This window comes from Spermophilus citellus (assembly GCF_964194105.1).
Source record: "Spermophilus citellus genome assembly, chromosome: 5".
In the NCBI taxonomy this organism is placed as follows: Eukaryota; Metazoa; Chordata; class Mammalia; order Rodentia; family Sciuridae; genus Spermophilus; species Spermophilus citellus.
The window spans coordinates 39,722,701-39,748,963 of NC_138186.1; the positions used below are offsets into that span (position 1 = coordinate 39,722,701).

General features: G+C 34.7%; 1 protein-coding gene across 1 annotated transcript; it reads right to left on the reverse strand.

Annotated features, from left to right (window-relative positions):
• Nucleotides 1-9,291: 9,291 nt before the first annotated feature.
• On the reverse strand, nt 9,292-10,841 carry LOC308649037 (protein phosphatase PTC7 homolog). Its single transcript, XM_081294303.1, has one exon. It carries the CDS (start codon nt 10,566-10,568, stop codon nt 9,657-9,659), a length of 912 nt encoding a protein of 303 aa, XP_081150429.1. The 5' UTR covers nt 10,569-10,841; the 3' UTR covers nt 9,292-9,656.
• Between the last annotated feature and the right edge of the window lie 15,422 nt (nt 10,842-26,263).

The window sequence follows — 26,263 nt, forward strand, 5'->3', positions numbered from 1 at the left end:
ATTGCATAATGAATACCAGTATCATTTATAATTATAGTGCACCAATAAAAATAAATTTTAAAATACAGGAAAATATAGATATGCTTTTAAAAAACTAGAAAATATAATTAATATGATTCTTGGAAATTACTCATTTTAGTTTCAAAACCTTGTCTTAAAGAAATAATAAAAGACAGTAGAGTCTCTCCTAAATTAACAAATACTCTTTGTGTTTTAAATTTTAGTTTGTGTAAACTTTAATAGTAGTTACGTATTATTAAATTGACTTTCCCCTTAATGTTTTTCTCATAAAAAATTCATTTTTTCTTATTTCAAAAATAAGATCTTTAAGATAAAATATCAGCTTTCTTATCTCAAATGTTTTGTACTTTTTCATTAAAGCATAACATTTTTCCCATAAATTGCTAAGAAAATTATTCAAAGGATCAAAATGTATTTTTATTACATTTCCCTCCACTTTCCAAGTGAAAGTTAGCACACAACTTATCGTTTATTTCATTGGATATTTGGTTTATTTGCCTGATAGGTTTTATATTCTAACATTTTTTTTTAAAAAAATGGAAGTGTATGTTGAAAATGTTGAATCAGATTATATTTCTGTCTATTGCTCTTCAGTTTTGGGGTAGTCTATCCCTACTTTCAAAGAAATGATGAACTCTTGTGTTTGCCCTTACTCTCTCTCTCTCTATGACTGGGGAAAATTCTGAAAAATTCTGAATAAAAGACTCATGTTTAAAGTTGAGAGAAAAAGCAAGAGAGCTTTTTCATTTAAGCTGTTATTTACAAGAGGGAAGGGTATGACCCAAGGGATCTCATTATAAAGTTGAATGAAACTACTGGTGTTTATGATCTTACCTTCTTCCTATCCCAAGGGATACTTTCACTTGGATTTTAACTTCTCCCAATCCTATTTGAAGCTATTAAAAAGTTTCAAATGAATTTAATAGTAGCTCATAGAGCAAAATTACCTTCAGAGATTTTTCTCCTTGGGGAGGAAGATAATTAAATAATTGTTCATAGTAAAGCAGTTAAAACTTTTCTCTATGTCTTCCTTTTATTCCCAGGTACCAGGAAATCATCAATGTAGCATTGAAAGGACTGGAACCAGCACCTAATACCCCTTTCTCTGGCAGGTGGTCAACTATTTAAGTTGGTGAAACCATCCTCTGGGAAAGACTTGAGGGAAGAACACAGAATGTGATTTTGCTACATGTCATGGTCCTTTCTTGAAGGGATTACTCCCCCACCCCCCACACCAGCATTCAAACAAAGAATATGGTTCTGGGAGCTGGGTGAAGTCTGGAAACCGGTTTAGACAACCTGCATCCCTACTATGTTGATTCCCATTATGTTTCTGCCCCTAGACCTAGAGCTTTTGTGCTAGTATGTTTCAACTAGCATCTTAGTCTTAATACATTGAGCTGCTATAAAAAAATATGAGCTGGATAACTTATAAACAGCAGATATTTATTTCTCACAATTCTAGAGGCTAAGAAATTCAACATCCAGATACCGGCAGATTTGGTGTTTGATGGCGGGGGCCCTTTCTGATTCATAGATGGTGTCTTATCACTATGTAGAAGGAACAAAGCATCTCTCTGGGGCCTCATTTAAAAAGTTGCCATCCAACAAATCAGGGTTCTTCCCTCATGATTTAATCACCTTTCAAAGATGATTAATAACATCACAATACTATCCCCTCCTAATTTCATCACATTGGTGATTAGATTTCAGCATAGGAATTTGGAAAGTACACACACATTCACACTATAGCACTAGATTCCTCAAATGTTTTATTTTTAAGTACTTTGTGATAAATTATAAATTACTACAGGTCCTTATAGGTCAAAGCACCATAGTCAAAATGAATAATTATAGTACCCATTTACACCCTCTCTATAGTAAATACTACTTCTTGGAATCTACTTTTTTAGATATTCTTAAGGTCATATAATCTAATTCTATTGCTACATTCCCCACCATGATCTCTTATCCACAAAAGTCAGATACAATAGAGTATTTCAAGGATAATGATGCCCTTTTTACCAATTCATTTTAATGCCTTAGTGAAGAAAATATCCCCAGGCTTACTAGAGGGTCAGCTTAGATAGTGGCTGAAGATAATGCATCAGATAAATTCCAATTTTCTATCTTCCTAGCCTATTGATTATTCTATAGAGAGATAAGAAATTCCAGTTTTCCAAAGTCATTGACTACAGACCAACAAGGAGTTCCAGCTTTAGTTAGCAAATGTAAAAGAATATTACTTTCAGGAACTTGAGCCAATTCATTGTATCCTGTGCTCTGGGTGATACCACCCATGTCATTAAACTCAGATCATTCACATTTTATATTTTATATTCCCTAACAAACACTCCCATACATCCTCTTAAAGTCTTCATAAAAATTGTAAGAAACTGAACTCCCTTTGAAATAATAGATAATGTTCTCACAGAGGAGTATTTATTAGTGTGTGATGATATCTCTTTGTAATTTTCTCTGATTATTAAAATTTAGCACATTTTAATGTATTGATAATTTGAATATAGTTACTTGTGAAGACATTATTCTATCATGTTGTTTATCTTTTGTCTTATCAAGGATTAGAAATTCTTTATATATTCTGAATAGGAGTCATTTAACACAGAGGCACATGTACACACACACACACACATTGCCTCTATTAATGAACCTTTTGGTATACAGACATTTTAAATTTTTACTATGATCGATATAATCAACTTCTATTATGGTTAATATTTTTGTCGGATTTAAATGATCTTTTCCTATTCAAAATTATTGAGGAAAACTATTAATGCCATATAAATTAATAAATAAATAAATATAAGTATATATATTTTTTTTTCAAATTTGTGTCTATAATCAATTTGAAATTATTGTATATGAGGTTTAAATATATTTCTTCCATATGGCTATCAATTTGATCTGGAACAATCCAAGGAAATACTAATCTTTCCCTATTGCACTGAAGTCTCTCCATTTGCCATAAATTGGTTGACTATATATGTTTGAGTCCATACACTGCATTCTTCCTTTGTTCAGTTTGTTATCCTTCCCATTAAATATAATGCTTATTGAAATTAGTCATCATTAGACTATGAAAATTTGTTTCTTTTTCAAGTTTTCTAAGAATATTTGTTTTCTCATAATTGACTGTAGAAATCCATTTCTGAATCTTTTGAGATTATCTTATTTTTCACTTTTATTCTGTCAATACTAGAGTACATTCCCTTGATAAAGATATATTATTCTTTCTTTATTTATGGATTTGGTTTGTTAATATTTTATTAGAGATATTTAAATCTGAATTTACTAGAAATATAAGTAAGCATTTTTTTATCCTGTTAATGTTGAAAGTCTATTTAATGATGACCTCCTAAAAATAAGTACTATGTATGTAATGCTTACTGACCATCAAGTTATAAAAAATATTAATGAAGTTTATGATTGAACATAAAATTTTTTCTCATTTTATTTTATTTTATTATTATTTTTAATAGCTACACATGACATTACAATGATCTTGGAAATTCATACATTTGAATCATTGGGGTATAATTTCTCATTTTTCTGATTGTACAGATTGCATAATCACACTGGCCATAGAGTCACCTATATACATACAGAAATCATAATGTCTATTCTCTTCTGCTGCACTTCCTATCCCCCCTACTCCTCCCCTCCCCTCCCATCATTTATCTCTATCCAATCTAATGTGACACACCTTTTTTTTTTCTTTTTCTCATCACAACATCATACATGTATTCTGTATAATGATGAGGGTCTCCTACCATCAAGTTATAAAAAATATTAATGAAGTTTATGATTGAACATAAAATTTTGAAACTAAGGATGATTTCTTAGTATTGTAACATCAACTTCCAAATCTAATTTATTCCTATATTTTATTTTTGTAGCACAATTTTGAGAAAATTCCAATTCATACATAAAGTAGCTACAATTATAAATATATTTTAGTTAACTTGATATGTCAGAGTTTTTAAAAGTCAGTAGAGAAAGAAGGAATATTTGCTGTCTTCACAAAATAGTTTAAACTGGAACCGATTAGTGAGTCATAGTTAAAATTTACAGTGAGTACATAATTTTAGGCATTTTGTTACATTATCATAATAGTTTGAAGATATTTAATTAATCATAATTTGAATTCAACCTTTGTAGACTGTTTCTTAACCTCCCTACCCACTTAACCCTTAGACTTTATAAAAACTGCTTTGTTATCACCATTGTACATTGTCAAAGACTTTGAAAATAATTCAACAACTGTAACATTATTCAAGATTTGTAAGTGAAAGTTCTATTACTGAAACTTCTTGTTTTGAAGTGAGTTTTTTTGTTTTCCCTTATTTTACAATAAGAAATATCGATACTAGAACATAAATATTTAGATATTATTTGTTTTTTGGATGATGAATACCACAAAAATAACTTGACTATGATTTAAAGTTAGATAGGGCCAACTTCTTTTTCTGGAATTTCCTGTAAAAATATTTAGTGCATGCTTTTGTGCTCCCAGAAACTTTATTTTCCAATAGGCCTCTTCAATATCCTATTTAATTCTTCATTCCTTACTGTATATGTCAATGGGTTCAAGCTGGGGGTAATTATGGAATACATAATCCTGAAAGTTTGCCCTCACCCAGATTGTTTTTTGCTTGTATTTACATGCAGACAGCAGTCTTATAGCAGATAGACCCTACAATTAAATGGGAGATATAAGTCTCCCTATTGCAGACTTGATCTTCACTACAGTTATAACAAAATAAGAATGAGAGGAAATGGTTCAAGGAAAAGGAAGAGAATGCATCCCCAGTACTGGGGAATGAGAATGATCAAAAACTGTCATGGCATAACCAATACAATTTGGCATAACAAACCACAATATTATGTATAATTATAATGCACCAATATAAAAGTAATAATGATATAAATACATAAATCACCCTCTGCACAAATGGTAAAAAAGTTTTTTCTTCATAGAAATGGTATCAACACATGCAGTCTCTCATTTTTGTTCTTTTCAGACATATGTGATGGTAGAGTGTATTTTGACATATTATATATACGTGGAGTATAAATATTTATAATTAGCATCCCATTTTTCCAATTGTACATAATGTGGAGTTTTACTGGCTGTGTATTCATATATGAAAATAGAAAAGTTATGTCCAATTTATTCTACTGTCTTTCCTATTCTCATTCCCCTCCCTTCCTTTCATTCCACTTTGTCTAATCCAATGAACTTCTATTCTTCCCACCCCTGTTACCATCCATATATCAGAAAGGACATTTGTCCTTTAGTTTTTTGGTACTGCCTTATTTCGCTTAGCATGATAGTCACCAGTTTCATCCATTCATTGTCAAATTCCATAATTTCACTGTTCTTTATGGCTGAGTAATATTCTATTGTGTATATATGCCACATTTTCTTTATCCATTCATCTGTTGAAGGGCACATATGTTGGTTCCATAGCTTAGCTATTCTGCTATAAACATTGATGTGGGTACCCCACTGTAGTATACTGATTCGGGGTCTTTTGGATATATAGTGAGGAGTGGGTTAACTAGGTCAATGATGGTTCTATTCCAAGTTTTTTGAGGAATCTCCATACTGCTCTTCATAGCAGCTGCACCAATTTGCAGTCTCACCATCAATGTATGAATGAACCATTTCCCCACATCCTTGCCAACATTTATCGTTACTTGTATTCTTGATAATTGACATTCTGACGCAGTGAAATAGAATTTTGGTGTAGTTTTAATTTGCATGTCTCTAATTGCTAGAGATGTTGAACATTTTTTCATATTTTTTGACCATTTGTATTTCTACTTCTGTGAGGTCCCTGTTCAGTTCTTTTGCCCATTTATAGGTAGATTGGGTTATTTGTTTTCTGAGAGATTGATTGTTTTTTTTTAATTCTTTATATATCCTGATGATTAATGCCATGTCTGAGGCATAGGTGGTAAAATTTTCGCCCATTTAATAGGCTCTCTCTTCAAATTCTTGATTGTTTCCTATGCTGTGAAAAAGCATTTTAGTTGGATAACTTCCCATTTATTGATTCTTGATTTTACTTCTCTTCTTTAGGAGTCATGTTAAGGAAGTCCATTCCTAAGATGACATGATGGAGATTTAGGCCTACATTTTCTTTTAGTAGGTGAAGGTTTTCTGGTCTAATAACTAGGTCTTTGATGACCTTGAATTGCTTTTTGTGCAGGGTGAGAGATTGAGGTTAAATTTCATTCTACAACATATGATTTCCAGTTTTCCCAGGACCACCTGTTGAAAATGCTATTTTTTCTCCAGTGTATTTTATGGCCCCTCTTATACTAGATGCAATTTCTGTTTTTAATGTTTTTAATTCTACATTATAGTTACAAAAAATAGTGGTTTTCATTTTGACACATTCATAAATGCATATAACATAAATTGCTCTATTTCAATCCCAAGTTCTTCTCCTTAACCTCCCCTACTCCATCCCTCTGATCCTCTCCTGTACTCTATTGGTATCCTTTCTATTTTTTTTCTTTTTATTCATGCATTATGATTATACATAAAAGTGGAAATAATTGTAATATATTCATACATTCATACAGCATAATTTGGTCAATTTTATTCCATTGTTTCTCCCTTATTCTACCACTCTTCTTTCCCCTCAATCACCTTCCCATACTCAAACAGTTCTCCCTTTTACTCTCTTGAGTTCTCCCCTGACTTTTGTTTTCATTTATTATTTCTCTCTACTTTCTACACGAGAAAAAACATTCAACACTTGACTTTCTGAGTCTATTACATATTTCTTAGAATGTTGTTCTCCAGTTCCATATATTTGCCCTAAACAACACAATTTGTTTTTTTTTGATAAAAATATTGATTTTTATAATACAGTATTGCTTTATAAATATAGATGGAAAAGCTATAAACTTTACTGGTCTTTGGTGCATCCAGAGAGGGATAAATAATTTGCCATTTGTAAATTAGAAATCCAAATTTTCTCTTTTGTTATAAAAGTCCACTACATGAGGCAAATTGTGTGTGTGTGTGTGTATGTGTGTGTGTTTACACTGCTTGATTTAAAATACAGTTCACACACACACACATCAGGTTCAGAATTAGACCCAACAAGTGGTATAGCTCAGCCACACCCCTGGAAGCTTGGGTGTAAGACTTGGAGAATTCTATTCTGGGTCCCACAAAGCCTCTGACCAGGGAGAGGAGGAGAGTTACTTGCTAAGCAGCACTCACCCTGACCCCTAGCAGTCATAAAATGCAGTGCATAACACAAAAAGGACAGGGGAAAGAAGAAAACAGGGTATTTTATGCCAGGTCCAAAGTCAATTCCACCATGAAACTCAATTCTTGCCCCATTATTTTCAGTGTCACTGGAACGACCACATTGACAGTTTCTAACAGTCATTTCTCAAAAAAAGTAAGTTGATTAAACGAGTTGTATAAGACACCACCAATCTAGCTTTACAAAGATTGTTTGATGGGTTAAATGAGAGCAGAGAAAAGCCAATAACCTGACCGTTATTGCTCCTACCAGGAAGTAAATGGAGGCATTGGAAAATTGATGCAAAATATATCCAGATTATAAGGCTACATACTTCTGACCAAAAGTAATTACAAACCCAAACAAAAAAGTTGAAGTCATCAATCCTAGTATGAATGTATTCCTTTTAACCAACCCCTTCAGGATGCAACTTTCTTTACTTTTAAAAATACCCAGAGACTGCAAAGAGTTTGTGCAAAATAAATACCCCGCTCGCCACATATGCGTCCAGAGCATGATAGTTTCTCCTTATTTAAACAGTCTCCCTCCACATCCCACCCGCCCTCTATCTTCTCTACCAAAGAATTCTGTTTTGTCAAGTTAGGGTAGTTAAGGCATTCTGACACTTAATTAAAGGTGATTCAAAATAGGTATCTAACATTATGCCAATTAAGGAATAGTAGATAAATTATTGAACGGCTTACAAATGAATAACTCATTCTTATTATAAATGAAATGCCTGTTACAAGCATGATGCATTGAAATATAGTAATGACATGTACATGGTACATGTTAAACAATTTTAAATAAAACAAAAGCTTGACAGTTACTCAAATATACAGTACAAATTCACAAAACAAAATCTTTTAAAACAAGTTGAGGTAACCTCAAACGTAAGTTTTAATGCAATAAACCAGGGAGTCAGTATCTCCTCTCGAGAAAAAACTTTCTGTGTTCTCCTTAAGTAGATTCTCGTCAGGTTTAATTGCATTCTCATCTATACACCAATGTTACCTGACGTATATATAAAACATGGCTTTAATTTAAGGATTTCTAAGTATATATATTTTTCTACCACCAAGTTAATGAAGGAAAAAACTGACTCAAAAATATATATCTTTACAGAAGTCAACTTGTACATAAACCTTAAAAATAAGTTTGAGCCTGCAGGTAATGGGAAACCAAATTCAGGGTAGTTTTTATAAGGAAACTATACACTGCAAAATGGCTATTCGGAAACTGTAAACATTAAGCTTGATTCAGAAACCCCTACATTTCTGTTTGGAGCAATTGCAAAAGTCAGATCATCACTAGGAGTTTTCCCTGTGGGCTCCGTGCTGCTGCCACTGCACACGTGCTCTTGCCTGGTGGACGCAGTGATTCGGTGCATGCTCTGCAAAAGCAAGGCTCCTAGGGGAAGGTCTGAGGGCTCCATGGGCAGCATGACTGTGAGCCAGCAAAAACCCAGCTACAGCTGTCCATTCTCAACCTGTCAGCCTGGGGCCCAGAGAGCCCACCCAGGGCACCTTGCAGACAGCGGGGGAATTCCAGCCATAGCACTAAGTTTCTAGGCTTTAAGGACTTTTGCAATCTTGAGTAGTATTTCCATTAAAAAATTTTGGTACGGATACCCCCTTCCCCCGGATATCAGGCAACCAGCCTGTGATTTGGACTAATCAATAAACTGCCAAAACTTTAATCACGGGAACACAATTAAGCATCTTTTAAAAGCACAAAATATTTGCATCCATAGAACTAAAATAATTACTTTTTTCTTCCAATGTGTAACAAAAAAGCTTCTGGGATCAAGATCTTATAACCCAGAGCATATTTATGAGCTCCTGGAAAATAGGAGTTTATAATGAAAACATAAAGCCACACCCGATCACCATAACCAAGATGGTGCCAGTGGAAAACATGTGACATTTCTTTTGATGAATAATGTATGTTTTCTAGCAGACGTATCATAATTTATGACTTGTCAGACTTAAAATCCCTTTAACACACTGTAATTTTGAATTCTCTTTACCAACATTACCCATTCTCAATACTTCAACTGCTTTTGAAAAGTAATAGCCTTTGAAAACCTCCACGAGAATGAAGGCTGATCTTCAAATCTTGCTTCTCTTCAACTGTTGCCAGCAGACACGAGCTAGTGAATGACAAATGACAGTAGTGGTTCTCAACAAAGATCTCAATGGGTCTCAAAAAGACAGGCAAAAGGCTTACATCACTGGCCATTGAGATCAGTGGCAAAGAAACGTGGTCCTGCCAGCAGCATCAGCACACATAGCAGGGAAATTGGGACAAAAAAGGAAAGGCAGGAGTCGACAGCTCGGTGAGTCAGTCTGTATACTCAGCCACTATGGAAAGAAGGACAGTGATGTCATCTGGCTTTCCACCTCTCACATTCAATCCGTTGTCACATGCAAACTGTGCGAAAGGTGACATATAATTTGGATCATAGGCCAGCTCGTGAGCTTGCTCAGCAATGCTCCTTGCTGTCTGTTGTATACTCTCATAATTTGAGTTCTTTAACTTTTTTAGCTCTTGAAGGATCAAATAATCAGGCATATTGTCAAAGAGTCCATCTGTCGCCGTCAGGATAATGTCTCCTAACTGTACGTCGAAAGATGTGCTATCAGCAGCATCCGGGCTGTCACTTAACACGACTCCCTCGGCTTCTGGGGGAGCAATTGAGAGCTGGAACGGAGTGTTGAAGTAATGCTGCTGCTCATCTGATCGGTGCACAACTTCACCGCCCCTGACAACCAGAAAGCCTGAGTCACCCAAGTTCGCTGTGTGTAAGCGGTGGCTAGTTCTGTCCAGCACCACGATGCAGGCAGTGCTGCTACCAAGCAAAGGTACTTTATTTTGCAGCAGCTCACAGTAGCTTGTGGTGAGAATTCCAATGGGATTACTTGGTACAAACCTTCCTTCTTTTACCAAACGTTCACATGTTCGCATTAAAGTCCCTGAGAACTGAGATGGGTCAACTCCATAGTCTCTCCATCCTCCTACACCATCTGCGACCCCGAGCACGTCGGCGGAGCGGTGCCGGGCCACGAAGCACGCGTCGTCCCCGTAGCACGCGCCCTTCTTGAGGAGGCCCTTACGGAAGTCCTTGCCGAAGCCGCAGCCCGCAGTCACCAGCCCGTAGTCGCCGCCGCCGCCGCCGGCCCTGGGGTCGGTCTGCGAGAGGCCGCCGAGCACGGCGCGGGCCACCAGCCGCCCGTACGAGAGGACCGAGAACATCGCCGCCGCCGCCCCCCCGAGGAGGCGGGGGGTCGGGGGAACAGGAGGACGCGGAGGCCCGGAGCCGGCTCTTTCCTCAGCTGCAGTCGCACCGCCGCCGGGGCGCTCCTCAGAGCGGCGCGCAGTAGCCGCCGCTGCCCCTGCCCGCCGCGCAGGGCCTCGCACACGCTCCGCTGCGCGCACCGGAGCCAGAGCGAGGTCAGAGCCAGCAGCTTCTCCGCCTCAGCCCAAGTGGGGTCCCGGCTGCAGCCGCCGCTGCCGCCGCCATCTTCCGCTCCCCACAATTTGTTTTTTGTGGCTGAGTAAAACTCCATTTGTGTATGAACCACATTCTTTTTATTATTTTGTTAATGGATATGTAGGCTGGGTCAATAACTTGGTTAATGTAAATTTTGCTGCTATGAACATTGATATGCATGAACTATACTATATTTTAGATTTGGGGGGTAAATACTAAGAGATGAGATCATATGGCGGTTTCATTCCTAATCTTTTGAGGGATCTCTATATTGATTTCCAAAGCAGTTGCACTAATTTTCAGTCCCACCAACAATGTATAATGTATATTTCTCTTATCATTCTTTCCAACAATTATTGTTCTTGGTATTCTTGATTGCTATTCTGAATGGAGTGATCACTCTTTTTATTTTTGTTTTGTTTTTATTTTTGATTTCTGTATTTTTGATTTTTGTTTCCCTTATTGCTAAGGGTGTTGAACATTTTTTTAATATATATGTTGTTTATTTCTATTTCTTCTTTTTAGAAATGCTTGCTTTGCTTGTTAGTCCAGTATTTTATTGAGGTATTGTTATTTTTAATTTTGGCATTAAGTGTTTCAAGGTCTTTATATAGTCTGGATATTAATTCACTATCTGAGAGTAACAAGCAAATATTTTCTATAGGCACTCTTCTTACATTCTTAGTTGTTTCCCCTGCTATGCAGAAATGTTTTTTTAATTAATTTATTTATGTTAATTAGGTATATATGACAGAAGAATGCATTTTGATTCATTGTACACAATTGCAGCACATCTTTTCATTTCTATGGTTGTACATGATGTAGCAGCACACTATATGTACATTCATACACCTGGGGTAATGATGTTCTACCTCCATCCCCTCTCCCTGCCCCTCCCTCCTCTTTACCCAATCAAATTTACTCCATTTTAACCTTGTCCCTGCCCCTGTTATGGATCAGCATCTACTTATCAGACAGAACATGAGTAATATTACATTGTGTATATATACCACAATTTCTTTATCCATTTGTCTATTGAAGGGCATCTAGATTGCTTCCACAGTTTAGCTATTGTGAATTGAGCTTCTATAAACATTGATGTGGCTACATTACTATAGTATACTGTTTTAAGTCATTTGGGTATAGACCGAGGAGCCAGATAGCCAGGTCAAATGGTGGTTTACTTCTCAGTTTGCTAAGGAATCTCCATACAGCTTTCCAGATTGGTTGCACCAATTTTCAGTCATACCAGTAATTTATGAGTGTGTCTTTTCACCCACACCCTCGCCAACTTTTATTGTTGTTTTTGTTCTTGATAGCTGCTATTCTGACTAGTATGAGATGATATTGTAGAGAAGTTTTGATTTGCATTTCTTTAATTACTAGAAATGTTGAACATTTCTTTTATATATTTGTTGAAATTGAATGTATATCTTCTTCTGAAAAGTGTCTGTTCAGCTTCTTAGCCCATTAATTGATTGGGTGGTGTTTTTTTTTGGGGGGGGGGGTGTTATGTTTTTAGGGTTCTTTATATATCCTGGAGATTAGTTTCTGATGTGTCTGTGACAAAATTTGTTCCCAAAATGTAGTATCTCTCTTCACCTCATTGGTTGTTTCTTTTACTGAGAAGAAGTTTTTAGTTTGAGTCCATCTCATTTATTAATGCTTGATTTTATTTCTTGCCCTTTAGGAGTCTTGTTAAGGAAGTTGGAGTGTAATCTGATGTGATGAAGATTTGGGGCTACTTTTTCATCTACAAGGGGCATAGTCTATGGACTAATTCCTAAATCCTTCATCTACTTTGAGTTGAGTTGTGTGCTCGGTAAGAGAGAGGGGTTTATTTTCATTTTGTTACACATGCATTTCTAGTTTTCCTAGCAGCATTTGTTGAAGAGGCTATTTTTTCGCCAATGTATGTTTTTGGAAACTTTATCTAGTGTATGGATAACTGTATTTATGTTAGTTTGTCTCTGTGTCTTCTATTCTGTACCACTGGTCTACAAGTCTATTTTAGTGCCAATACCATGCATTTTTGTTACTATAACTTTGTAGTATACTTTAAAGTCTGATATTGGGATGCCTCCTGCTTCACTCTTCTTGCTAAGGATTGCTTTGGCTATTCCAGGTCTCTTATTTGTTCCAAGTGAATTTCATGATTGCTTTTTCAATTTCTACAAGGAATTACACTTGGATTTTAATTGGAAGTGAATTAAATATTTTACACTTTGGGTAGTATGGCCATTTTGACAATATTAGTCTTGCTTACCCAAGAGTATGGGAGAACTTTCTATCTTCATTTTTCTTTCTTTAGTGTTCTGTGGTTTTTACTGTAGAGGCCTTTCACCACTTTTGTTAAGTTGATTCCCAAATATTTTATTGTGTTTTTTTTTTTTTTTGAGGCAATTGTGAATGGGGTAGTTTTCCTAATTTCTTTTTCAGAGAATTTATCACTGATGTATAGAAATGCAACTGATTTATGGGTATTGATTTTATATCCTGCTACTTTTCTGAATTTATTAGTTTTCTGGTAGAGTTTTTTAGATCCTTTAAGTACAGAATCATGTCATCAGCAAATAATGACAATTTGAGTTCTTCTTTTCCTATTTGTATCCCTTTAATTTCTTTCATCTGTCTAATTGCTCTGTCTAGAGTTTCAAAAACTATGCTGAATAAAAGTGGTGAAAGAGCGCATCTGTCTTGTTCCAGTTTTTAGAGGGGATGCTTCCAATTCTTCTCAATTTAGAATGATGTTGGCCTTGGGTTTAGGATAGATAGCTTTTACAATGTTGAAGTATGTTCCTACTATTCCTAGTTTTTCGAGGATTTTGAAATATAAAAAGGTCCTATATTTTGTCAAATGCTTTCTCTGCATCAATTGATATAATCATGATTCTTATGTTTAAGTCTATTGATGTGATGGATTATATTTGTTGATTTCCATATGGTGAACCAAACTTGCATCACTGGAACGAACCCCACTTGATCATTGTGTACTGTTTTTTTATCATGTTTTTGTATGCAATTTGCCAGAATTTTACTGAGAATTTCTGTATTAATGTTCATCAGAGATATTGGTCTAATTTTTTTTTTCCTTGATGTGTCTCTGCCTGATTTTGGTATCAAGATGATACTAGCTTTGTAGAATAAGTTTGAAAAAGTTTCTTCCTTTTCTATTTCATGGAAGTATTGGTATTCATTCTTTTTTATAGATCTTGTAGAACCCAGATGTGAATACATCTGGTCCCAGTCTTTTCTTGGTTGGTAGGCTTTTGATGGTGTCTTTTTTTTTTACTTTGTTGAAATCGATCTGTTTAAATTGATCTGTTTAAATCCTCTTGACTCAGTTTGGGTTGATAATGTGCCTCTAGAAATTTGTCAGGGTCTTCAAGGTTTTCTATTTTACTGGAGTATAAATGTTTAAAATAGTTTCTAATTGTCTTCTATATTTCAGTAGTCTGTCATGATATTTCCTTTTTCACCACAATTTTAGTAATTTAATTTTTTTCCCACCTTCTTTTTATTAGGGTTGTTAAGGGTTCGATTTCTGCCCTGATTTAATTCCTGTCTTCTACGACTTTTAGTGTTAGTTTGTTCTTCTTTTTCTAGGACTTTGAGATGTAATGTCAGGTCACTTATTTTTTGACTTTTTCTTCTTTTAATGAATGAGTTTAATGCAATGAACTTTCCTCTTAACACTGCCTTCATAGTATACCATAGATTTTGATAAGTTGTATCAGAGTTCTCATTTATCTCTAAGAATTTTTTTTTATCTCTTCCCTGATATCTTCTGTTATCCATGCATCATTCAATAGCATATTATTTAGTCTCCAGGTGTTGGAGTAACCTGACTTTTTAATTTTATCATTTATTTCTAATTTAATTACATTCTGGTCAGATAGAATGCAGGATAGTGTCTCTATTGTTTTTTGTGTTTGTTAAGACTTGCTTTGTGGCATAACATATGGCCTATTTTGGAGAAGGATCTATATTCTGCTGAGAAGAAAGGGTATTTGGTTATTGATGGATGGGATCTTCCAAATTTGTTAAGTACAAATTATTGATTGTATTATTGAGTTCTATAATTTCTTTGTTTAGTTTTTGTTTAGAAGATGTATCTAGTGGTGAGAGAAGAGTATTAAAGTCACCCAGTATTATTGTGTTGTAGTTTATTCAGTTCTTGTATTTGAAAAAGCTTTATCCCCTTTCACTAGCTTTGGTTTGAAATCCACTTTATCCAATATGAGGATGGAAACCACTCATTGTTCACATGGCCCATGTGAGTGGTACATTTTTTTCCTACCCTTTTACCTTCAGTCTATGGATGACCTTTCCTGTGAGATTAGTCACTTAAAGACAACATATTGTTATTCTGCAATCTGCATTTGGGATAAAAATTGGAAGTTCATAATCCACTTGAATCTAATGTATGAAATACGATATGTCAAGAGCTTTGTAATGTTGTGAACAACCAATAAAAAAAAAGAAATGAAAGAAAAAAAAAACAACATATTGTTGGGTCTTCTTTTTTAATAATCCAATCTGTCAGTCTATGTCTTTTAATTGATGAGTTTAGGCCATTCACATTTGGGGTTATTATTGAAATGTGATTTGTATTCCCAGATATCTTGGTTTATTTTGGTTTTTAACTTGATTTGGTTTCTCCTTTGATTTGCCTTTTCTTTAGTGTAATTCCTCTCTTTGCTGATTTTCATTGTTGTTTTTCATTTCCTCCTCCTGGAACATTTTACTGAGGTACTCTGTAATGAAGGCTTTCTCACTGAAAATTATTTTAACTTTTGTTTATTATGACATGTTTTTATTTTGTCATCAAATCTGAAGCTTAATTTTGCTGCATATAAGATTCTTTGTTGGCATCCAATTTCTTTCAGAGCTTGGTATATATTGTTTCAGGGTCTCCTGGCTTTGAGGGTCTGGGTTAAAAAATGTGCTGAGATACAAATTGGTATTGCTCCATGTCATATGATTTCTCTCTCTTGCAGCCTTTAAGACTCTATCCTTATTCTGTATGTCAGGCATTGTCATAATTTGCCTTGGTATGCATCTATTATAATTTTATACATTTGGTGTGCAGTAAGCCTCTTGTATTTGATTTTCCAATTCATTCTTCATGTTTGGGAAATTTTCTGACACTATCTCATTGAAGAGATTGTGCATTCCTTTGATTTGTATCTCTGTGCCTTCCTCTATCCCAATAAATCTTAGATTTGGTCTTTTGATGCTATCTAATAATTCTTGGATGTTCTGTTCCTGGTTTCTTACATGAACACATCTTTACTGTGTGGTCAACTTTATTTTCCAGATTGTACACCTTGACTTTATTATCTGATTTTCATGGGGAAGATGGCCAGTGTCTCATTGGGGGGTTCTTCTGCCCAAAGGAATCCAAGCCACGCTAAGTAGCCACACCAAATATTAATATCTCAAATAATTAAGCCACCCTAAATCTTAATATCACAAATAATAAACAAATAATAAAACACAAACACTCAGAAATATATTTACAAAACAAAGCCCCTGATAGATCTAGTCCACAAGGGTTTTTGAACTAGACAAAGACATAATGGCTCCAGTGTTTTATTTAAAGAGGTACCTTAAAGGCAGGGGTATGGTTTCAAGGGCAGAGTCTTGCTTTGTGATGTCTTGCAATCAGCAAGTTGGTTGACATCTTGGCAGGTCACAGTCATCTCCGGTGATGTGTGGGATCTTAGGCAGAATTTAAGGGGGACGTTCACCTGCATTGGGTGGTCAATCACTGTGGGGAGTGCCCCAGGAAGTTCACAGTGCCAGACTTATCCCATCAGAAGGATACTATGTGCAACATAGTCCACAACCAGCCCACAGATGGCTCATGACATCTAATGTTCTGTCTTCCAAGTGATCCAGTGTGTTGGTGATGCTTTCTATTGAGTTTTTTTTTTTTTTAATTTGGTCTTTTGTTTCCTTCATTTCAAGGATTTCTGATTTTTTTCAGAATCTCTATCTCTTTCTTGAAGTAAACTTATATAAACTTACCAATATTTGTTCCCTTATCTCTTTATTGGTGAGATCAATGGTTGCCTGTGTTTGCTCTCTTATTTCTTTGTTGGAGTGATCAATTTTGACCTGTAGGTGCTCATTTAAGTCATTCTATAATCCAGGTTATTTTAATTATGTATATTCTGAACTCTTTCTCTGACATTTCATCAACTGTTCTGTTCATGAGTTCTGTTATTGTAGTATCCTGGTTTATTTGTCTATGTGTCTCCTTTTTTTGCAGTGCTGATCTGAGGTATTACAGTTTCTTCCCTATAATCTTCTAGTATACACTCAGATTATCTGTACCTCATCTTGGTGTTGGCCATCCAGACCCTGCTGGTTTCCCAGAATGGATGTTACTGCAACTATAGGTGGTGGCAGCAATAGCAGAGGTAACTTGAGATAGCAGTGGGGGTGTCCCAAAATGGATGCAACTTCTTTCAGAGATGGGGGTGAAAGAGTGGGCCTTACACTGGCTTTGGGTGATCCTAGGCCTGGGCCTGGTCTCCAGCATGGGTCTACTGGTTGACAGGGGTGGTCTTGGACCTAACCTGGGCTTGCGCTCCCACACTGGTGGCGGGGGGAGATTCTAGGTCTGGGCCTGGATCCTGCATAGGTTGGCAGATCAGCAGGAGTGGTCGTAGGCCTGGACTTAGATCAAGCATAGGTTGGCAGGTCAGCCAGAGGGGTCCTTAGTCAAGGCCTGGGCTCCTACAGGGTTGGCATGGGTCTGCCAGTGGTGGGGTAGACCTGGATCTAACCTGGGCCTGGGCTTCTACAAGGTTGGCAGGGGCAGTCCTGGGTTGGGGCCTGGGTTCCAGAATTGTGCAGAAACATTTTAATGTGATGATACCAATTTTCTGATTCTTTTTTAATTCTTGAGTTTTAGTAGTCTTATTAAGAAAGATGGTATTTGGGCAAATATGTTGGAGCATCCACCCTATGTTTTCCTATAACAATTTAACTGTTTCTGGTCAAATTCATAATTCTTTAATCTACTTTGAGTTGCTTTTTGTACAGGGTGAGAAATAGGAATCTAGTTTCATTCTCCTACATATGACCACCCAGTTTACCTAGAACTATTTATTAAAAAAAAATCTTTTCCCAAAAATATATTTTTGACAACTTTGTCAATGATAAGATGACTTTGCTAATGTGAATTTATGTCTGTGTCTTCTATTTTATTCTATTGGTCTTCCTGTCTATTTTCATACCAGTACTTCGCTTTCTTTTTGTTATCATAACTCTGTAGTATAATTTGAGATCAGGTATTTTGATGCCTCCAGTATCATGTTTATTACTGACTATTGCTTTGGCTACTCTGGTTTTATATTTTTTCTTACAAATTTTAGGATTTTTTTTCTAGTTTTATGAAGAACATAATTGATATTTCATGGGCATCACATTGATTCTTTAGATTACTTTTGGTAATATGGCTACATTAACGATATTAATTATGCTTATCCAAGAACATGGTGAAGGCTTACAATCTTCTAAGATTTTTATTATTATTATTATTATTTTCTTCAGTGTTTCACAGTTTTCATTGTAATCACATAGATTTATTCCTGAGGATTTTAGGTTTTTGTTGTTGTTGAATTTTTGTTTGTTTTTTTGTTGTTGTTGTTTTGAGATTGGTGTCAACGGAATTGTTTCTGTGGTTTCTTTTTCAGCAGATTCAATTATACTCTAATATACTCTTACATTGGAATATAAGAAAGCATTTATTTTTGTATGTTGATTTCACACCCTGCTACTTTGCTAAATTTATCAGATCTAGAATCCCCCTGGTGATATTTTTTTGGAGGGGTCTTCTAAATATAGTATCATGTCATCATCAAACACAGATAGTTAGATTTCTTCCTCTTCTATTTGTATCCTTTAATTTCCTTATCTTGATTGATTGCTTTAGCTACAGTCTTAAGAATTATATTGAATAGGATTGGTAAAACTGGACATCCTTGTCTTGTTCCTGATTTGAGAGAAAACGCTTTCATTTTTTCTCTGTTCAGTATAATGTTGGCTTTTGGTGTCTTGTATACAGACTTAATGTGGAGGCAAGTTCTTTCTACTTCTAGTTTCTTTAGAGTTTTTAACATTAACATGTGCTGAATTTGGCTGAAGGCCATTTTTTAACCTATTGAGATGATTATGTAATTTTTGTTCTAAATTCTACTTATGTGGTGAATTACACTTTTTAATTTCTGCATGTTAAACTAATTCTGAATCTTTGAGATGGGTCCAACTTGATCATAGTGAACAATCATCTTGATATGTTTTTAAATGTAGATTTATGTCTGTGAGTGGCAGCACAAATCTGTAATCCCAATAACGTGGAGGCTGAGGCAAGAGGACCAAAAGGTCAAGAACAGCCTCAGAAATTTACCAAGATGGAGCTGGAAACATAGCTCATTGGCAAAGAACCCTTTGATTCAATCCCCAGTACCTCAAAATTTAAAAAATAAATAAATATTTATTAGCAATTTTTACATCTGTGTTAGTGAAAGATATTTGTAGCCTTCTTGATGTTTCTTTACTTGGTTTTGTTATCAGTGTGATATGAGCTTCATAGGATGAATTTGGGAGTGTTTACTCCCTTTCTATTTCATAAAATTACTTGAAACAGATTAGATTGATATTAGCTCTTTAAATATATGGAAGAACTCAGTTGAGAATCCTCTGGTTCTGTGCTCTTCTTTGTTGGAATGCTTTTTATTATTGCTTTAATCTCAATGCTTGCCATTGGTATGTTTAGGTTTTCTAGATTCTCTTGGTTCAACTTGGTTAGGTTATATATGTCTAGGAATTTGGCACTATCTTCTAGATTTTCTAATTTATTGGAATATAGTTTCCAAAATAGTTCCTAGTGTTCCCTTGGGTTCTAAAAATATTTGTGGTGGTATATCTGTGTTATTTAACTTTGAGTTAATGACCAAACTACCAGACAATAACATCTTAAGACAAGAAAAATTTTATTTGGGGTCATGGTTCAAGAAATTTAGTTCATTGTCAGTCAAGTCCATTTCCCTGGCACCAAGGTGAGGTAGCATATTGTGCTAGAAGTCATGGTAGAGGGAAAAATCTCCCCTCCTGGCATCCAGGAAGCAAAGAGAGAGAGAGAAAAAGAAGAGAAGAAGAAGCCACAAGGAAGATGAATCCTGCCAGGGCAGAACCTCAGTTACCTACTTCCTTCTCCACCCATGCCCCACCTGCCTACTGGTAATGCCCAGTGTAAATAGGATGGACTAATTAGATTACAGCTTTCACAATCCAGTCATTTTACTTCCAAACATTACTGAATTAACATGGGAGCTTTTGAAGAACAATATGTTTAAACCTTAAGAATCTCCTTTTCCATCCCTAATTCTGTATATTTGGGTTTCTGTCTCACTCCTCTAACAAGTTTGACTAAGGGCTTATAAATCATGTTTACGTTTTCAAAGAATAAACCCTTTGTTACATTGATCCTTTTGTATTTTTTAGTCTCAATTTTATTGATTTCAGCTCTGATATGGATTATTCCCTGTCTTCAAATGGTTTTGGAATTAATTTCTTCCTCATTCTCTAGTGCCTTTAGATGTACCATTTGATTATTTATTTGGAATTTTTCCTTTTTTTAATATAAACTCTTAAAGCTATGAGTTTTCCTCTTAGGTTTTGATACATTTTATCAATGTCCTTGTTTGATTCCAGGACTTTTTCTAGTTCTCCTTTCATTTATTCTTTGGTCCGATCCTCATTGTAAAGAGTATTGTTCAAACTCCATGTGTTTGTGTGGTTTCTCTATTTCATGATGTTGGTTTCTGATTTTATTCCATTAGGGTCTGATATTTTGTGTTTGCTAAGATTTGCTTTGTGGCCTAAAATATGGTCTATTTTAGAGAAGATTCTATGAACTGCTGAGAGGAAAATGAATTAAGCTGTTGTAGAATGAAATATTCTATAGATGTCTGTTAGGTCCCTATAATATATAATATTACTTAGGTCAGAAGTGTATTTATTGATTTTTTATGTTTTATGTCTGAATGACTTCTTAGTGAGAGAGTTGTGTTAAAAATAACCCAGTATCATTGCATTGGGGTCTATCTAAAACTTAATGCCAAGAAGCAACCTCTTTATGTAATTAGGTGCATCAAAATTTAGGGCATAAACATTTATTATCATTATGTCTTCTGGTTGGATTGTTCCTTTTATCAATATGAAGTGACTTTCTTTGTCTTAGCTTGAAGTCTGCTTTCTTGAATAAAGCTTACCCTTCCACTTTACTTTCAGCCTATGGCAGTCTTTGCCTATAAGTCTCTACAAACAACACATATTTAAATTTGTTTTTTAATCCATATTGCCAGCCTGTGACTTTTAATTGGAGAAGTGAGATCATATACATTCAGAGTTATTATGCATAAATACTTTTTATTTCCTGTCATTTAACTAAATATTTTATGTATTTAGTTAAGTCTCAATTTTCTTTGCCTGTCAACTTTCTTTTTGTACCAGGATTGAATTCAGGAGCACTCAACCACTGAGCCACATCCCCATCCCTATTTAGTATTTTAATTAGATGGGATCTCAATGAGTTGCTTAGCACCTCACTTTTGCTGGGGCCGGCTTTGAACTCACAATTGTTGTGATCTATTTTACTGCATTTCATCCACTCAGGAGTCTGGGGTTTGTTCTTGAGGACTCCCATGAGTAGCATTTCTTAAAATATTTTCTGCTGGCTTAATAGTCATGAATTATTTCACTTTTTCTTTGTCTTGTGAAGTTTGTATTTCTTCTACAATTCTGAATGATATTTTTGCTGTATATAGCAATCTTGGTTGTACATTGTTTTCTATCAGAATTTAAATTATCTCATTCCACACCCTCTTGAATTTTAGAGTTTGAGCTGAGAAGTCTTAAGTAAACTTGTTGTTTTACATCTAAATTTGTCCTTTTTTTCCTCTCTTATGGCTTTTGATACTAATCTTTATTCTCTGTGTTAGGCATTTTAATTATGATGTGTTTTACAGAGTTTCTTTTTGATTTCTTGTCATTCAGTGTTCTATATGCCTCTGGTATGTGGTTGTAATTCTCATTCCTAAAGTTTGGAAATTATTCTGCTTTATTTCACTAAAAATGTTCTTAATGCCAGTAACCTGTACCTGCATGGCATTTTTAATCCCAATGACTCTTAAGTTTGGTCTCTTAATCTTGTCCCAGAGTTCTTGCATATTTGATATTAATATTTTATTTTTATCTTTGCTGAATACAAAGTGCTCATGCTCATATACCCTGTTTTTGAGGCATGAAGTATTATTTTCTATGCAATCTAATCTGTTTACAATACTTTCAAGTGGATTTTTAATTTGATTTATTGTGGCTTTTATTTCCAGGAATTAGATTAGTTTCCTTTAGAATCTTTATGTCTTTATTGGAATGGTCTTTGATCACCTTCAGCTGCCTTATTGACTTATTATTTAGATATTTTTCTAGTGCAGTGATCATTTCAATAAACAATTTTATAGTCTCTTTGGAATATCACTTGCTTCAATATCTATGGGTTTCTTTGTTGTAGGGGGCATTTTTGCCAGTTTCCTAGTGAACTCCACCAAGTATACCCTAGGCCACACTATAAGAGTTTGTCAGGAAAGTATGGCAACATTTGCTATGAAATTTTGGTTCCACAGCAGAAAACTTCAGTGTGGCCTATTAAAGACGGCTCCCAACTCAGCTCTACATTTTTCATTTGGGAAATATGGAGCACTTTTGCAAGACCAGCTCACTGTGCAGGCTATGATTCAGCTAAGTTTAGACTGCTTTACTATTTTAGAATTTTGGAATATCAATTTTTTCCATTGTGTTTTTCTGTTCCTGTTTGTTACACTTTACTTCTGTAGTTAACTGGCAATGTTGCCATGCTGGATTGGCACCAATATACTCATTGTTGTCTTAAGTTAAAAGCATTCAAGTTTCTGGGTCTTTATAATCCTCTCACTGTTCAATATTGAATTTCCATGAATTTATTGTTATCCACCTCACTGAAAAGTAGTACTCCCACAGCTTGACTCCCAAGCTTCAGATAAACTAGAAAGTGCAGCTTTCCTCTACTCAGCTATCTTTGATATTGATAATGATCAATGCATGTATTTTTTTCCCTTTCCTCAGTGAAGAGTTTTTCCAGTAAGTGGCTCTAGATTTTTAAAGGAACATTGTAAGAATTTCCACTGAAGATATTTAATGTGGTATTGCAGGATAATTTTGCTTTTAAGTGACCCATTCTTTTTTTTTTTTTTTTTTTCAATAGAAAGTATCCGAATCTGTGAACTAGATCAGATTTAGAAGCTGGTGAGGATATTTCCCAACTGGGGGAACCATCCAAATAAAAATTCCAGTAGTTTTTTTTTTAATTATTAGGATGTTCTTAAAGTTCATAAGTAAATACAAAGAGCACAAACTGAAAGGAAATATTCAATCTAGAGGACATGTACTACCAGATATCAGACTTATTTAAATTTATATTAAGACCATATGTAATTGGGCAGTATTTGTACTATAATTGAAAACCAGAAAGTTGAGAGGCAGAACTGTAATTGTTTTTAAAAACATATGTGTAACTTGTGATAAAGAGAACACAGAAGTGGGTAAGGGATAGGGTTTTCAAGAAGTGATTTTCTGTAATTCAGATATTGGCCCGAAAAAAGGTTAATATTGACATTTATTCTATAGGAAGAAATGGCAAATGCTTTTATATTAATGATTTTTTATAATTTCACATAATTTTTTGTATTCATATAAAATTTATTTGCTTTACAAGTGTTTCATGATGTGATTTTTCATATTTTCCCCTATGGCCCAGTTACCATTTCCATGATTTCTCCTTAATTGCAACTGGGAGTTTGGCTCCCCAAGGTCAAAATTTCTAGCACACCCCATCCTAAAGTCACTCTATTCTGTAAGGATTTAGAAAAAGATATTCTGGGTATCTCTGAATAATTACAAATATGGTATAAAAGACAAGTCAATATTTTGGTAGGATTTATATACAAAGAAAGTTAGACCCGGCAGAACTGCACAAAGTGAATCATTACTTTAAATTGGAAAAATGGAGCAAAACTAAGAGGTAAGGAGCATGACAGAACCTCAGAGATGCTTCTTTTAGAGAATGAAATACCACAGTTCTAAAAAAAGGGAAATTACTATTATTTGTTATGCTTTTTCTAGATCTTAAATGTATACTTAGAGAACTGTAATTTTGATAGCAATTTGTCATATGGTTAGTTAGACTACAGCCAACAGCATAAGAGAGGCAAAAATGAAATAAGTGAATCAAAAATAATCTCATCAGGAATATAATTCCTTTACAATAAAAGAATAAAAAACTGGAACTTAGCTGGGAATCCATCTGGTCCTGGACTTTTCTTGGTTGGTAGGCTTTTGATGGCATTTTCTATTTCATTACTTGAAATTGATCTGTTTAAATCATGTATGACCTGATTCATTTTGGGTAGGACATATGTCTCTAGAAATTTGTTTATGTCTTTTATATTTTCTATTTTATTGAAGTATAAGTTTTCAAAATTGTTTCTAATCATCTTCTGCATTTCAGACATGTCTGTTGTGATATTTACTTTATTTAAATCTGAATAGCACAAGTGAATCAGGTGTTGACTTTGTGCAAGTTATTTTTTGTTTTTATTTCTAGAATTGTTTCTTATGGGAGTAGCTAAAAAAATGGAGGAAATTATCTGAGTAGTTCTAAAGCACAAACAAATCTTTTCCCCTTCGAACTAATGTGGGTTTATTAAGAAATCACATTAGAGTTTTGAAACTGACTTAAATAATCAAGTGGATGGGTCCCTATTTACTAAGAAGTCATTCATAGTTTTTTATATAGTAATTTGTTTTTTTGTTTGTTTGTTTTGGTACTAAGGATTGAACTCAGGGGCACTCAACCACTGAGCCACATCCCCAGCCCTATTTTTTATTTTATTTAAAGACAGGGTCTCACTGAGTTGCTTAGCACCTCTCTTTTGCTAAGGCTGGCATTGAACTCACAATTCTCCTGCTTCAGTCTCCCAAGCTGTTGGGATTACAGGTGTGTTCCACCTTGTCCAGCTATATATTAACTTTTAATGTGGAAGGAATCACCAGTGGACTATGAGGCACTATAAATTTGTTTTGGCAATACAAGTTTGCTGACAAAAAGTTTGCTAACATGCACCTTTTGAGTGCTTCAATGAGTTTGTTATTTAGTTAAGTACCATGCACAGTAAAACAAGATGAATAGGTACTTGATTTCAAGTACAATTTGATTATGTATCTTGCTCACAATTATGTCCTTTTTTGATTAAAAATAAAGATATTTAACTAGTAAGGAAAACATGAAAACAACTTTGAATGATTGATGTGAGATGTTTAAAGTAGGATATAAAATTATTTTTCAAAGATATCTCCAACTTAGACTTACTATATTATGATTAGTCTTTGAAATCAAGTCCTGTACAATAAAAAAGTCATTCCTAAAGTCTATCATTTTCAGAAAACATCATTAAAATCAGAATGCTTCTTTCTTTCCTTTTCCCTTGTTTCACTGAAATTAGTAGTGAAAATGGCCTCTGACAGTGTTAAAGTTATACCTGGCCATGGATAAAATTTTGAGTTCAGTGAATTCTGGTCTTAGGAAATTTGATTATATTTTTTTTTAAAGAGAGAGTGAGAGAGGAGAGAGAGAGAGAGAGAAAGAATTTTTAATATTTATTTTTTAGTTCTCGGCGGACACAACATCTTTGTTGGTATGTGGTGCTGAGGATCGAACCCGGGCTGCACGCATGCCAGGCGAGCGCGCTACCGCTTGAGCCACATCCCCAGCCCTTGATTATATTTTTATTGTTTGCTCCCCTTTATGAGATCTCTGGAAGTTCTACAATGTCCAAACTACCACCTACGAATGAAAACCATCATATACTGTAGTAAGATCTCTTTTTTCCATAATAAGCTAGTCTCATATTTATATCAAAAAAATCCCAACATAAATGTCAAATGAACACATTACAAGGGAAGAGCATACATTTTAGCAAGATAAAATGTTAACATAAAGTGATTAAATTTTTATTATTTTTTGGCTGGCTGTCAAGTAATTCTGTGTATTTTTACTATTAATATGATTAACCTGAAGAAAATATTTTAGCCACTATGAAAAGAGAACCATTTACAAAAATTTAACAGTTAATATTGAGATCTTTTTATTTTATCCATCTCTGTGCTGTTTTATACCAGCTTGTTGAATCTCCGTAACAATAGTTACTTGAATGAATTACCAAAGGACATAAAACTTTTGATTATTTATATCATAAAATATGATATAAATGAAATATCTGTTCTCTCCCCTTTTAGGAACTGCCTGCTTGAATGATTTAATCATGGATCTGAGAAGGAAGATAAA